This window comes from Heptranchias perlo, chromosome 2 (assembly GCF_035084215.1).
Source record: "Heptranchias perlo isolate sHepPer1 chromosome 2, sHepPer1.hap1, whole genome shotgun sequence".
Taxonomy (NCBI): domain Eukaryota; kingdom Metazoa; phylum Chordata; class Chondrichthyes; order Hexanchiformes; family Hexanchidae; genus Heptranchias; species Heptranchias perlo.
The window spans coordinates 47536475-47553123 of NC_090326.1; the positions used below are offsets into that span (position 1 = coordinate 47536475).

The 16649-nt window shown below is 41.1% G+C and overlaps 1 protein-coding gene across 1 annotated transcript in view; it reads right to left on the minus strand.

Annotated features, from left to right (window-relative positions):
- nek11 (NIMA-related kinase 11) overlaps positions 1 to 16268 on the minus strand; it is a 385456-nt gene extending 369188 nt beyond the window's left edge. Inside the window, exon 1 of the mRNA XM_067997717.1 lies at positions 15960 to 16268. Coding sequence (XP_067853818.1) covers positions 15960 to 16129 — 170 coding nt within the window. The 5' untranslated portion in view covers positions 16130 to 16268. The remainder of the gene's footprint in view (positions 1 to 15959) is intronic.
- Positions 16269 to 16649: the final 381 nt, after the last annotated feature.

Here is a 16649-nt window from a genome sequence, read left to right on the forward strand (position 1 = left end):
AATCAAATTGCTGTCCTCAATTACCACCTACTACAGTCTCATTACTGCATTCTATCGCTCATTTCCCCCACCCCCTCCCCTCAATCTCGATACCTGTGGGCTTTGGTGGAGCCTGAAGCAACTAAACTGGGTCAGAGACTGCAATATTAAATGGTACCTTTATTGTTAGTGCTCATAACTTTGCTGTTTGCTTTAAAGTACAGTTTGATCATTTGAATTCAGTTCAAAAAATCTGGAAATGAAAATCTGGTAACAGTACAAAACTGTCAGGTTGTGTAAAAAAACAACTGGTTCACTAGTGTCCTTTACGGAAGGAAAACTGCCGTCGTTACCTGAATCCAGTCCCACACCAATGTGGTTGTCTCTTAACTGCCCTCTGAAGTGGCTTAGCAAACCACTCAGTTGTATCAAACCACTACAAAGAATACCACACAGATTGTAGTGGTTCCAAAATGCCCACCACCGCCTTCTCAGGGCAACTATGGATGGGCAATAAATGCCAGCCTTGCCAGTGATGCACACATCCCACGAATACATTAAAAAAAATGAAGACAAAGTCCAACCAGTACATTTTCCAGCAGGATTAATAAATGTAATTGTTTTACAACTCTGCTTTGTAACATGTAATGGCATGGAGGTGCTTACAATTAGCTGTAGGTGTTCAACAAAAATAAAGACAAGCATATGCCCAATAATAAACTCTACAATTATAACGGTGATACACAACAGAGACTCACTGGATACAATATTGATCCAATGGGCAGCCCTGACTGAACAACACGTGCAAAGATACTCATGTATTATAACGTTAGAAATAAAATCAGAAAATGCTGAAAGCACTCAGCAGGTCAGGCAGCATCTGTGGAGAAAGAAACAGAGTTAACGTTTCAGGTTGACGACCTTTCATCAGAACTGGAAGATGTTAAAGATTAACAGTTTATAAGCAAGTACGAGGGGGTGGGGGGGCGGGGGGAGAGGAAAGAACAAAAGGGAAGGTCTGTGATAGAGTGGAGGGCAGGAGTGATTAAATGAAAAAAGGGATGATGGGGCAAGGCAAGGAAAGTGTAATGGGACAAGTAAAGAAACAAAAGATGGGTCCAGAGGACGTGTAAATAGTTACAGCAGAATCTATCACCATTCAGATAATAATCTGTCTTTCTGTTTTTACAACCAAAGTGGATAACCTCACATTTATCCACGTTATACTGCATCTGCCATGATCTTGCCCACTCACCCAACTTGTCTAAATCACATTGGAGCTTCTTTGCATCCTCCTCACAGCTCACATTCCACCCCAGCTTTGTGTCGTCTGCAAACTTGGAAATGTTACATTCAGTTCCCTCATCCAAATCATTGATATATATTGTGAATAGCTGGGGCCCCAGCACTGATCCCTGCGGTATCCCACTAGTCACTGCCTGCCACCTGGAAAAAGACCCGTTTATTCCTACTCTCTGTTTCCTGTCTGTCAACTAATTCTCAATCCTTGCCAGTATATTCCCCCCAATCCCATGTGCTTTAATTTTGCACACTAACCTCTTGTGTGGGACCTTATCAAAAGCCTTCTGAAAATCCAAATACATCACATCCACTGGTTCTCCCCTATCTATTCTACTAGTTACCTCTTCAAAAAACTCCAGTAGATTTGTTAAGCATGATTTCCCTTTCATAAACCCATGCTGACTTTGTACAATCCCATTAATGCCTTCCAAGTGGTTCTGTTATCACATCCTTTATAATAGACTCTAGCATTTTCCCCATTGCTGATGATAGGCTAACTGGTCTGTAATTCCCTGTTTTATCTCTCCCTCCTTTTTTAAATAGTGGGGTTACATTTGCCACCCTCCAATCTGTCGGAACTGTTCCAGAGTCTATAGAATTTTGAAAGATGATCACCAATGCATCCACTATTTCCAGGGCCACTTCCTTAAGTGCTCTGGGATGTAGATTATCAGGCCCTGGGGATTCGTCAGCCTTTAGCCTCATTAATTTCCCTAGCACTATTTTTTTACTAATACTGATTTCCTTCAGTTCCTCCCTCTCACTAGACCCTCGGTTCCCTAACATTTTCGGGAAGTTATTTGTGTCCTCCTTTGTGAAGACAGAACCAAAGTATTGTTCTGCCATTTCTTTGTTCCCCATTATAATTTCCCCCATTTCTGACTGTAAGGGACCTACATTTGTCTTCACTAATCTTTTTCTCTTGACATATTTATAGAAGCTTTTAGTCAGTTTTTATGTTCCCTGCTAGTTTACTCTATACTCTATTTTTCCCCTCTTAATCAATCTCTTTCCACACCTCCTCCGCTCCCAGTGGCTCTGGTGTATCGATCCTCCATTACCAGCACCTGCTGTCTGAGAGAAAATGGGAGCGGTGGTTAACGTGTTAAACTCAACGTTAAGGCCGGACGGCTGTAAAGTGCCTAAAGTGCCTGATAGAAAGATAAGGTGCTGTTCCTCGAGTTTGCTTTAAACTTCATTGGAACCGTGTAGGAGGCCAAGGACAGAGAGGTCAGAGTGGGATTGGGACAGAGATATAAGCTGGCAAGTGACCGGAAGCTCAGGGTCATGCTGAAACAATTTAGTTTCAGTTTGATTGTCATTGATCTAAACCTAATCACTGTACCTGAACCCCTCTGCTCCTGATCAGACCTAGCATCTCTCGCATAATTCACACTGTATTTTACCAGAATCCAATGTATTGCCACAGTTTCATGCGACTGGTCTGCTATTTGATGCACCGCAACTGAAAAAGTCATGGTTAAGGCTAAGAGTTTTGCAAATACAGTCTGACAACAGTCAACATATGGAAATATACTTCAATCATTCTTTTGTACAATTTATGTGTCGCTGCAGCAATGTGATAAGTGGAAAAGGTCTGTGGACGTTAATCATTTGTGGCATGAACCGGAATCACAGGCTCCAAATCAAAACTATGATTTTCAAAAGTAGAAACACTGATAGTGATTGTAATCTTCTATCAAGTAACCCTGATTTCCCGCTTTATCTAAACCAGCATAAACCATGTCAATAGGTCTTTTTGCTTTAAACTTCAATTCTGTTTTGCTGCCTACACCATTTGTATTACACTTTAGCCTGAGGCAATAGTATATTTTTCAATTAAATGGAGGCCAGCTACCCAATTTGTGCTACAAAACATAGTTGAGGAGACACTGGTACATAACAGATGCAGCCAATAACACCTCTTCATGACCACAGGATACTCCCTCTAACTGGAAATTGTGACAAAATACCTTGTACGCTTCATTTATACACTGCCTAGAAAATACAAAATCATACCAAAGAGCCTTGAAAAGAGGCTTTTTCACTAAAGAAAAAGCTTTTGCATTGGTTTCTAAATCATTTTGCACCTGTGGTGATTCAACCTCTCTCTTCTATGGAGTGCATGTGCAAGATTGAGAACCTTGTGATTAATAGCATATTGCATTTATACAGCACGTTTAAAGTAAAAAAAATAGTACCAAGATGGTGAAGAAAAAAATAAATAGGAATAGAAAATGGAGCAGAAGCCAAGCCATGGAGGGAAAGATGGTGGGAGAGGGAAGGTGACCAAACGTTTAGAGGAACAGATGGGTTTTGAGAAGATTTTTGAAGGAGAGAGGAAAGTAGAGAGGCAGAGGGGTTTACGGAAGGAGTTGTACGGGATGGGGCTGAGGCAGCTAAAGGTTCTGCCACCAATAGCGGGGTTGGGGGGGTGGGTGGCTGGTGATGCAACAAAGGCCAGAGTTAGAGGACCAATGGGTATCAAGTCAGAATAGGAGGCTAGAGGAAATTGCAGAGAGACAATGTAGGAATTTGAAAATTAGGACTTTAAATTTAATGCACTGGGAACTAATGTAGGCCAGTTAGCCTAACATCAGTAGTAGGAAAAATGCTAGAATCAATTATTAAGGACGTGGTAACAGGGCACTTAGAAAATCATATTATGATTAGGCAAAGTCAACATGGTTTTATGAAAGGGAAATCATGTTTGACAAATCTATTAGAGTTTTTTGAGGGTATAACTATCAGGGTAGATAAGAAGGAACCAGTGGGTGCAGTATCTTTGGATTTTCAAAAGACATTTGATAAGGAGCCACACAAGAGGTTGTTACCCAAGATTATTGCTCATGGGATTTGGGGCAATAGATTAGCATGGATTGAGGATTGGTTAATGGACAGAAAACAGAGAGTAGAAATAAATCGGTCATTTTTGGGTTGGCAGGTTGTAACGAGTGGAGTGCTGCAAGGATCAGTGCTTGGGCCTCAGCTGTTTACAATATATATATCAATGACTTAGATGAGGGGACTGAGTGTAATGGATCCAAGTTTTCTGACAATACAAAGCTCGGTGGGAAAGTAAGCTGTGAGGAGGATGCAAAGAGATATAGACAGGTTAAGTGAGTGGATGAAAAGGTGGCAGATGGAGTATAATGTGGGGAAGTGTGAAATTACCCACTTTGGTAGGAAGAATAGAAAAGGTGAGAGACTAAGAAAGGTTGGTATTCAGAGGGATTTGGGTGTCCTTGTACACGAATCACTAAGTTAACATGCAGGTACAGCAAGCAATTATTAAGGCAAATGGTATGTTAGCCTTTATTGTAAGGGGGGTGGAGTATAAGAGTAAGGAGGTCTTGCTGCAATTATATAGGGCTCTGGTGAGACCACACCTGGAGTACTGTGTACAGTTTTGGTCTCCTCACCTAAGGAAGGATATTAGAGGGGGTGCAACAAAGGTTCACTAGATTGATTCTTGGGACGAGAGGGTTGTCCTATGAGGAGAGATTGAGTAAAATGGGCCTATATTCTCTGGAGTTTAGAAGAATGAGAAGTAATCTGATTAACATGTATAAAATTCTTAGAGAGCTTGACAGAGCAGATGCTGAGAGGCTGTTTCTCCTGGCTGGAGAGTCTAGAACTAGGGGCCATAGTCTCATGATAAGAGGTTGTCATTTAGGACTGAGATGAGGGGAAAAAAATTCACTCAGAGGGTTGTGAATCTTTGGAATTCTCTAACCCAGAGGGCTGTGGATGCTCAGTTGTTGAGTATATTCAAGATTGAGATCGATAGATTTTTGGACGCTAAGGGAATCAAGGGATAGGGCAGGAAAGTGGAGTTGAGGTAGAAGATCAGCCATGATCTTACTGAATGGCGGAGCAGGCTCAAGGGGCCGTATAGCCTACTCCTGCTCCTATTTCTTACGTTCTTATGTGATGGGTGAGCAGCACTTAGTGTGAGATAGGATGTGGGTGGCTGCATTCTGAACTAGTTGGACTTTGTGGAAGGTGGAGGATAGGCGGCCAGTGAGGAGCACATTAGGGAAATAGAGTCTAGGGGTGACAAAAGCACAGGTAAGGTTGCAGAGGTGCTGAAGAAGAGGCGGAGGCAGGCAATTATGGAGAGATGGGAATGAACAGTCCTGGTAATGGATTGAATGTTGGGTTTGAAACAGATTTCATGGTCAAATGGGGTGCCAAGATTTTGCACGTATAGTTCAGACTGAGTTACTGGGGAGGAGGGATGCAGCTAAACACAATGGTTTTGGTCTTCTTGATTTTCACGTGGAGGAAACTGTGATTCATCAGTGATGAAGAAGGTCAGGCAGTCTGACACTCAGGGATCACAAAAGGCAAATACACTCGCCTTGATCAAAGCCATATTTTAACCTTCAATTATGCAAAGCATTTTAAAAACAATTCCTTGACTCAAAACACCTATACAGATAACATTGTGATAAAGCTGTGCTTTGCTCAAAGGTGGGAATGTGGTGTTATTGGTGGATAACTGTGATTGGCGCAAGCAGATTTCCATTCAATTCTGTAAGTACTTCCTCCTCCCCTCATAATATAACGAGCATCCAGACCCTTGAGTGTCATTTAGTTCCTAGGTAGTGGATGCATTGGTGGTCATCTTCCAAAATTCTATAGACTCTGGAACAGTTCCAACAGATTGGAGGGTGGCAAATGTAACCCCACTATTTAAAAAAGGAGGGAGAGAAAAAATGGGGAATTACAGACCAGTTAGCCTAACATCAGTGGTGGGGAAAATGCTAGAGTCTATTATAAAGGATGTGATAACAGAACACTTGGAAGGCATTAACGGGATTGGACAAAGTCAGCATGGGTTTATGAAAGGGAAATCATGCTTAACAAATCTACTGGAGTTTTTTGAGGAGGTAACCAGTAGAATAGATAGGGGAGAACCAATGGATGTGGTGTACTTGGATTTTCAGAAGGCTTTTGATAAGGTCCCACACAAGAGGTTAGTGTGCAAAACTAAAGCACATGGGATTGGGGGGAATATACTGGCATGGATTGAGAATTGGTTGACAGACAGGAAGAGAGTAAGAATAAATGGGTCTTTTCCCGGGTGGCAGGCAGTGACTAGTGGGATACCGCAGGGATCAGTGCTTGGGCCCCAGCTTTCACAATATATACCAATGATTTGGATGACGGAACTGAATGTAACATTTCCAAGTTTGCAGACGACACAAAGCTGGGGTGGAATGTGAGCTGTGAGGAGGATGCAAAGAAGCTCCAATGTGATTTAGACAAGTTAGGTGAGTGGGCAAGAACATGGCAGATGCAGTATAACGTGAATAAATGTGAGGTTATCCATTTTGGCTGTAAAAACAGAAAGACAGATTATTATCTGAATGGTGATAGATTGGGAAAAGGGGAGGTGCAACGAGACCTGGGTGTCCTTGTAAACCAGTCGCTGAAAGCGGGAATTCAGGTGCAGCAAGCAGTTAGGAAGGCGAATGGTATGTTGGCGTTCATTGCAAGAGGATTTGAGTACAGGAACAGGGATGTCTTACTGCAGTTGTACAGGGGCTTGGTGAGACCACATCTGGAGTATTGTGTGCAGTTTTGGTCTCCTTATCAGAGGAAGGATGTCCTTGCCATGGAGGGAGTGCAACAAAGGTTTACCAGACTGATTCCTGGGATGGCAGGACTGACGTAAGAGGAGAGATTGGGTCGACTAGGCCTATATTCACTAGAGTTTAGAAGAATGAGAGGTTATCTTATCGAAACATATAAAATTCTAACAGGACTAGAGAGACTAGATGCAGGGAGGATGTCCCCGATGGCTGGGGAGTCCAGAACCAGGGGTCACAGTCTCAGGATACGGGGTATGCCATTTAGAACCGAGATGAGGAGAAATTTCTTCATTCAGAGGGTGGTGAACCTGTGGAATTCTCTACCATAGAAGGCAGTGGAGGCCAAGTCATTAAATATATTCAAGAAGGAAATAGATATATTTCTTAATGCTAAAGGGATCAAGGGATATGGGGGAAAAGCGGGAACAGGGTACTGAGTTAGACGATCAGCCATGATCATTTTGAATGGCGGAGCAGGCCCGAAGGGCCGAATGGCCTACTCTTGCTCCTATTTTCTATGATTCTATGGTACTGATTCCTGTAGTCCACCTGAGGGAAGTATTGGACAGTCAATTGGTGGCATCATACTGACTCCAGCAGTTTCAAACCAGGTAGAAATACCATATTGGCATGAGGTACATTAGGATAGCTCAGAAGTAATGACACATACTGAAGTGTCCTAACCCTCTTGATCTTTTAGGATACTGACTAAAATTTGTGCATAATTGGGCATATCACACCCTAGAGTTTCAGCTCATAATCTAAGCTGACACTGAGGAAATGGTACATTGCTGGAGATGTTGTCCCTTAGATAAGGTGTTAAACTAAGGCCCCAAATGCCTGATTCAGTGGTTCAGGAGGACATCAAAGATCCCATAGCACTATTGGAAGAGCAGGAAGTTTTCCCAGAGTCCTGGCTAGTATTCCTCCCTCAACCATTACCAAATTGGCAGATAAACTGGCCATTCTCATTGCCGTTTGTTGGATCTTGCTGTGCATAAAAGGTCTGTCCTATTTGCCTACAAAACAACAGTGATTGCACTTCAAAGTAACTCATTGTATGCAAAGCACTTTGAGACATTGAGAGATGTCATAGAGTTCTATGTAAAAGAAAGTCACTCCTTCTTTTCAATGGTACCTTTAATACCAAGGGAAATATTTCTGCCCTGGCAGAATCACCCCAAGGAAAAAGATTGGATCGGTCCACTAAACCCGTCTCTTTTCCCATGGATGTGTAATCAGTTAATATTAGAAAACAAAAATCTAACTGTGCTTTGTTATTTTTAAACAAATTAAGCTGAGGAGAGTTTAGGTTCAGTGCTCATCATACAGCCATTAGGATACACAAACCAGCAGATAAAGTTTATTTAGATGTTCCTTCCATCTCATTAACAATCAAAATATCAAGCCATCTCTATTCTGTTCTCAGTTGCCATTCAGGAACTAAAACTATATAGAAAGACTTTCAGTTCCCAAATCAGAAGGTTGTTCTAAAAATGTTAAGGACCCCTAGGTGGCGGACATATTCAAATGATTTGTAAAATAAATGCCAGATCCAAGCATTCCCGAGTTTAATTATAAAGAGAATGGAATAACAACCGATGTCACTGTAATATTTACCAACTTCCTCTCAACACTTTCACCACACTATCTCCCCTCTGAGAATCATCCCAATGGTGAAAAGTAAACAAAAATCCACTTCAAAAACATTGTCATGTTTGGCAAATGTCACCTACTTAAATCAAAACCAAGTTAGATTACAAATGTTTGTGAGAAACACATGGCAGCAGCATTAGCAAAGAAATTAACACATTTACAACCAAAAGAATCAGAAACTTCCTACTCATCACATCTGTTCAAGTCTTGGAAGTGCATCAAGCTTTTATAAAAACCTCTTACAAATATTCAGCAACTTTCTATAAGCAGCTTTTTAAAAAAAAACTTTTTTATCCTTCTTTCTCCTAAATCTTGCAGATCCTGCGGGCCACTCATTCCCAGGGGTCTGCCGATGGCCTCTCTTCAGCCGATCACTATGAGGCATGCTTGGAGATCAGCCAATAACTCCCCAATTGTTTTTGCTCTCATCCATTACAGACACCTTGGACATGATTTTAGCCCCCAAGATCGGGGGGGGGTGGGGGCGGGGGGCGCGTGGGGAGACAAAATCAAAGTTTTTAGGACCGGGCAGACGTCCCAGGTCCATTCCGCATATTTTTGCATTAGACCCAGGCAGCTCTGTGCGCGTGTGCACAGTGGTCACCAGGAAATCCTGCCCCAGCAGGCCGATACTTAAAGGGACAATGTGCCTAATTGAGATTCTTAACATTTTGATACTTTACATTTTGTGTATTGGACACTTAAAATGATTTTAACCTTACCTGTTTGGGTTTCCCATCGCTTCCGAATCGTGTCAGGTGAAAGCAGGTGGGAAGGGCCGGATCCATGAATAATACAATAAATAAATGAAATAAAATGACATTTTCCATGCTAAAAAAAGTTAACAAACATAAAAAATCTTAAAACCGATTCTGCCTGGAGCCTGCGATCTCCGATGTCAGCTGGAAGACACCCCCCCACTCCCATCTCCAATGTCAGCTGGAAGACACCCCCCCACCCACCCCCAATCTCCAATGTTTCCCAAAACTCGATGATCTCTCTCTCCCTCCCACTCCCATCTCTAATGTGCTTTCCACTCACTGCCGACAGGCAGCCAAACTGTCAATCAGGTGAAACCCAGAAGTGTCATTAATTGGCCTCATTAAGATCGTGATCACAGATCGCAACCCACCCACTTACCTTCCGGGTTTCAAACCCACAAATCCTCCCACCCGCTCTCCTCCTGCCTCCCCCTGGCCTCTGCTTTAAGTCTCTTCACAAGAGTGAGACCAAAAATGGGAACTCAGCAGAGCTTGAAACTGTACCTAGAGCCCACCATTCCATGACATCCTTAATTTTCATTTACTTTCCTCCTCTCTTTGCATTCATTGGTCCAAAGAGTAGACAAAATGGCGTGGTCCAGGTCTGAAACAATATCCCTTTTGTACCAGCTGCAAGGAAGTAAGTAAGTGTGGCCGAGCGTGACGGACTCTTTCATTTCCCTCCTTCCTTCCTTTTGAGGAGATTATCTGATGTCCCACTCTGCACCTCTCCTGAAGGACTGAAAACTCACTGAATGGACAATCACAGATACAAACCTGCATCTTACCAGTAGCAACATGTTGCAGCACCAAAATACTTTATCATTGTAAATTTTAGAAATTGTCATTAATTCAATAGGAATCAAATGACTGTTTATAGCAGTAAGAAAGGGTTAATAAGAATTTGCATACAACACGGTGAACTTAAGAACAGGGTGGTTCATTAAAGGAGACGAATGAAAAGCAAGTATGTCAACGTTTCTGTTTATTCTTGGTTTATCAAGACAATATACAACAATCTATGCTTTCAATTCAATCATGCCTCAAAAGGAATAGTATTTACCCAATTTTTACTTTCAGAAAAATTTTGGTTGACAGCAGCTTTCTCCTACTGCAGCTAGCCTACCACTTCAAAATTGTAATGTTTAGGTTCAACACTCCAAAGAGCACAAAATCTAAACTTCTGGAACCCAGTTGTGGATACTCTTATATTTGGTACCAGAACTGGCCATAGGCGTGTGCTGGAGGCACCTTTTCTTTAATCTCCAAAAAATCTCTCATGAAAATTAACCTTGAGAACAGCAATTCCTCAGCCTGCTCTGAGGAAGTACACAAAATCTCAAACTGCAAATGCAATTCTGATAATTACAATTTTTACTACAAATTTTATTGAGCACCAAAAAAAAAATCCAGGATAAATAAGCCCCACTACATCCCTACTAAAACAGAACAATAGAGGTTCTTAAGCCAGGGCTGGCATTTCCTGTGCATGTCTAGGTTTACTCTGCTGGTACAAATTCAGAATTCTTGTTCATTTTCGGGGAGGGAGTGGGGTAATTTTTGTGGCAGCATTGAACCCCTTGGGTTTTCTCCCCAGTCTACCTGCAGCAAAGAAGCTGGGCGAGATGTCTGCTCTCAGGGTTCCACAAATGCTAATGTACAGCAGATGCAAAGGAGGTGTGCAACCATGGCCTGGGTGAACTCTCCTTACCCCTTGTGAGAAGGGACCTGATCTCTTCTCAGCAGTACAGCTGATATCAAAACCCAGCAGCACTGGGAGGATTTGAACCACTCCTCATGCTTCACAGCACTGCTCCCATGCACTGCACCACCCAAATCTTGAAAATCTGTTTGATTTCCTTTCCTCCTTGCCCCACCATTTGTTGTCATCCGGAGCCACACATCTTCTCCAATGAAAGAAAAGGCAAGTTGAAGATCTGCTGCCTTATCCCCACAAATGCTGTTCATGGTTGGTTGCTAAAAGATTTGTGAGACCCTGAGGGATGTTCCCTGTAATTTACCATCTTCCTGGTGGGATGCACTGAGCTCAGTTCCTACCCACAATAGCACAGTTTGCATCAGAAACTGTGGCACCTACCACTTCATGGCTCCACCGCTGTGCCCAATACATTTTTTAGTTAACAATATAAGTCATGAGTTTCCTCGCAGCAGCTCCTGCTCCACTGCTGCAACCTTGTCAGAAGTGCAAGGAAAATCCAGCAGCTCCAAGGAAACTATTGTGGACACTTTAAAACAGAGACTCCGCAGACAATATGACAGCACAGCACTAACATAATGTATCATGAGGTGGTAGGACATGGGTTTACATCCACAATTCCCTCTGCAATAAATTTGAACACTCAACCATGCTGCCAGGGAAAGAAATTAAAATATGTATATATTTGAACAAGTCAAAGATGAGTTGCCATTGGGCATAAGATCCATATCCTACAACAACTTTATCCGGTGCTAGATATGGAAAACAATCTGCAAACATTTCAATAATAGGAAAATTGTCACAAAGGAAAAACAAATAATTTGAATATTTTCAATCCAATCTATAGCAATACTGAAATGAATAATCCAGAGTAATGTCAAGCTTACTCTCATACATTTGTACCCCCATCACAATTTGTTTTATGTTATAATTAAGAAAAATTTTCAGTGCTCACCCACTGCCTCCCCGCACCCACTCCAGCTCCTTTTAGTGAAACAATAGGAGAAGATAGAAGATTAAGGCTGAATATTAAAACATCAGTGCCCCACCTGGGAAAGAGTGTGAAAATGGTACTGCCAATCTGGAGATCAGCCATTACAAAGACTGATCGGTCGTCTCGCCCTCTGCCCGCCCAAAGTAAACCAGATACGAAGATCGACACCCTACGGTTCTCGACAAATTAGCCATTGGTTTATCAGGATTCAACTGAAGACGCACAGTGAGGAATATAGGGATAGGCAGTTTATAATCACAATGAGGGAACCCAAATAACACAGGAATGAGTTGACAAATTTCTTTAGAAGAACATGGTGTTGCGTATTCTTCTTAAATAACACCTTTATGTACATATATTTATTGTGAAATATAATTTCTCGTCATCCAGAGGCACGATCACTCTGTGCTACCTGTGCCTCAGAGCGGTGGGTCTTTGTCTCTAGTTCTATGCCTGTTTCAACCATCTTGGGTTCATGTCACGCTACACGTTACCCCACCAGCGAACAAATGTTATCTGTTTTTAATATAATGGGTCATTTGCTGGCTCTCTCTGCCTTCCGGATGTTTCTGCCTCTCTCTGTTTTTCTTCTCTGTTTTTTTTCCCTGTTTGTTTTTTTGTTGAATGTGTATTCAGGGGTTCTGCAGGTGACACCTCTCTGTCTGAACACGGTGATTGCCTTGGCAACGGGCAGTTGCAGGGGCAGTCTGTAAACACCATGTATTGTTCTATATGTATAAATGCGTAGGCTTCAAGGAGATCCTGAACATTTACCTGAGGAAGGAGGAAGTCTCCGAAAGCTTGTGAATTTAAAATAAAATTGCTGGACTATAACTTGGTGTTGTAAAATTGTTTACAATTACAAAGGAAGAGGGATTTTTTTTTAAATGAAATCCTCCGTTTCCCCTTCTATAATTATATTTTGTTCAGCAAATACTCAAAGATACCACATTTGTCCTGGAGTTTCCTTTAATCTGATATTGCTTGCAACCTGTGTAGCCTGTAACATGTTAAGCTCAGTGTAGAACTACTAAGTCAATTATGTGCACAATACAGTATAAAACAGCTTTATGGAACGGATGAACCACAGCCACTGAGAAGGAAGGTCAAGTGAGACAAATGTTCTATGGCAGAGGAGTACATGAGAAACGTACATATGCGTATATTTTCTCAAAAGAAAAAGGTTTGATCATTGTCCCAGTTGCTCAGTGGAAAAGTACATCATACGGACCAGTAAGATCCCAGGTCCATTTCTGGGCTGTGCTATTGGGTGATTTTTGTCATAAATAGTGGTGTGCTACAATTGGCCTGTGTGTCCGAGTCCAGGAAAGGAAAAAAAAACACAGCCAAGGTTCCTGCTCCTGAATGCTATTCAATGCCATCTGTTGGAAAGAGTGCTTGTGTGAATGTCAGGCGAGAACAGGAACAGCTGCCACTGTGATATCTCCACATAGTCAAACAGCCAGTCAGTACAATAAAACTTCATTACAGCATTTTATGCTCACACATGACTAGAGGTGAGGAAAGAAAAAGAGTTGTTTTTTGGCTGAAGTAGATTTTGCTGCAGATGAATCTTACTGACGCAATTAAGAAGCAAAACATAGATGGAGTTTTTTTTTGAAGAGGGTAGCACAAGAAAGTACAAAAGAGGCAGGGAGTGCAAAAGCAGGGAAGTTTTGCTAAACCTTTATAAAACACTCAGCTGGAGTATCGTGTTCAATTCTTTAGGAAGGATGTCAAGGCCTTAGAGAGGGTGAGAAAACATTTACTAGAATAATACCAGGAATGAGGGACTTCAGTTATATGGCGAGACTGGAGAAGTTGGGGTTGTTCTCCTTAGAACAGAGAAGGTTAAGGGGAGATTTGATAGGGGTGTTCAAAATCATGAATGGTTTTGATAGAGTAAATAAGAATAAACTACTTCCAGTGGCAGAAGGGTCAGTAACCAGAGGACACAGATTTAAGGTGATTGGCAAAAGAACCAGAGGCGACATGAGGAAACATTTTTTTTACACACAGCGAGTTATTATGATCTGGAATGCACTGCATGAAAGGGTGGTAGAATCAGATTCAATAATAACTTTCAAAAGCGAATTGGATAAATACTTGAAGGGAAAAAATTTACAGGGCTACAGGGAAAGAGCAGAGGAGTGGGACTAATTGGATAGCTCTTTCAAGGAGCTGGCACAGGCTAGATGGGCCAAATGGCCTCCTCCTGCGCTGTACCATACTATGATACTATGAAAGTAAGGAACGGTGAATATATACCATTCAACTCATTGCAGCCTATTCCTTCTAACAGATCAGGTTCCAAGCCTAAAACAATCATTTGTCACTCTCAAGTACTGCATCCATGTGACCCTGTTTTAAGATGAACATAATCCAACATTTCAATAGCAAGATTCTGTTTACCCAGGAATTATTTTATAGTTAGGATCTGAAGTTCCTGTAATTTGATTCTCTGTAAATAACTTTGAAGATTAGTCAAGTTTTTTAATTGCCTTTTCATGTAGAAAAATCTCTCGCACACAAAAGACCTATAAAATGTACTTACATAACAGGTATGTGGCAAATATCACCTCAATTTTATTACGAATAGAATATTTAAATGAGGATTTTTTTTCTTCCCTTGCCCTAATTGGTCACCCACTGGCCTCTCCTTGGTGCGTCTCCATGGCAGCACAGCCAAGACTGCTAACTCAGTGTAACATATTATGGAACTGAACTTGTGTCTTGGCACAGTGATAATTGCCACAAACCAGAGACTATTTCCTCGCTACATGACAAAGCAGAATTCCTAAAATATCCACAGAGCTTCTGCTGAATTTTTTAAATTTAAAAAGTGATGAACATATTCATTTTACCTCAATGTCTATTCGTCACAAGCCTAGCCCCATTTACCTATTAAATGGATTTAAATTTAAAAGATATTGCTACATTATTACAGGACTCAACTTACTGCCACCACCTACAGTTTATCTACTTACTTTAAAAATGCCCTAAAGCCTAATATTTAGCAAAAAAATTGGAAACAGCTAATGGTAGAAAGCAGGCTCTATAATGAACTTTTTCTTTATATTATCTTCTGACACAGGCACACAGCTATTGCAAGGGATACTGTTCTGAAGCAGAGTGGAAATGTCAATTATTAATACTGTATGAAATGTGTTAAATGCTATTAGGTTATGTATCAAAGCTGATAATCTGCTCCATATCATTAGTTATTTAAAAAAAATAGCAACACCCGAGGCTGAAAGTACAGGTGACCAACATTATTCCAGATTGTCCCTCAGATTTTCACTCCCCTCCAGGGAATATCAGCCTCTACTTTATTGCCCACGGTGTTCCAACTGAGATAGGAAGCTCAGCAAAGCGGGAGGAGGAATTGGGAAAAATCAAACAGGCAAAACCTATTGGTGCACCAATGTGCTGCATTGCCATGTCACACTGCCTTAAACCCGTCACATATGAGAAAATGTACAGTCAGTTCATTAAAAAAATAACATCGGGAATGCCTTTTTGACATGAGCTATCACTTAGGAGGACAGGCCATAAGGAAATGATAAATGAGGCAACTGAGGGATACGTGAGGATGCCACTTCAGTCTACTCCAATAAAGACCTAATATTCTTCCTTAGTTGAAGCAAAGATGAATCTGGGATCAAACCCATCCAACATGAATCTTTTCTTTTTAACCTTAGTGATGTCCTTCATTTTGATCTTTCAGCATTTAAAAGCTGATCTTAAGAGGGCTCCAACATATGAAAGGAACAGGAATAAAAAGAACCATACCATCTCCTGGGAAATTACACACACATGAGAACATATAGCATACTTTCATTCATTTGCTATCCAGCACCCATGCATAACATTTTAGTAAGTTAAAGTTATAACTAATGATCATGTGCTGTGACCACACCACTTTTTAAAAGTACAAAACTTCAACTTACAGCTCTTCTCCTTTTCGGGATTTCTTGTCCAGTACAAGGTAAACCATCCCAAAACTGCCCCTACCAAGCCTTTCCTTAACCAGGTATCTTCTTGCGATCAGTGACTCAGTGCAAACTGTTGCTGCTGAAGTGTTCGTATCACTTTTTGGGACTTCTTGGAATTTAGGCATGTTTCCCCTCTCACAGAAAGAGTATTGACAGCTTTCTTCCAGTCAGCTTTATTTTTAATTTCCCAGATACAGGGTCTACCAATTACCAATTGGAACAACCAAATACCAAACACGGTTTGTCCAGTATTGAATAATTCAAATAGCCCTGAAAATGAACATAAATGTTACATCAGTAACGCAACAAATCAAAATCTACTGATCAGAAGATTGTTACAACTAGTAGCTAAGAATCATGAGCAGCAAACTATTTAGTGAACAGAAGTTGAATATGCCAAATATTCCATCACTGAATAAGACTAAACAGTTCATGAATGGTAAAGTATTGAGTGCATTACACAGATTTCCTTCACAGGTGTAATACACATTGTATTCAACAACTTTTAATGCTGTATTATATTAAATGATGTATATGTTTTAAGTTCTATATTATTTTAGGACAAAAAATCCATGTTAATAGTGCTATTTTGGCAGCCATCTTTTTGTGAAGAGAAAAGAAACTCTCCACAATACTTAGTGGAAA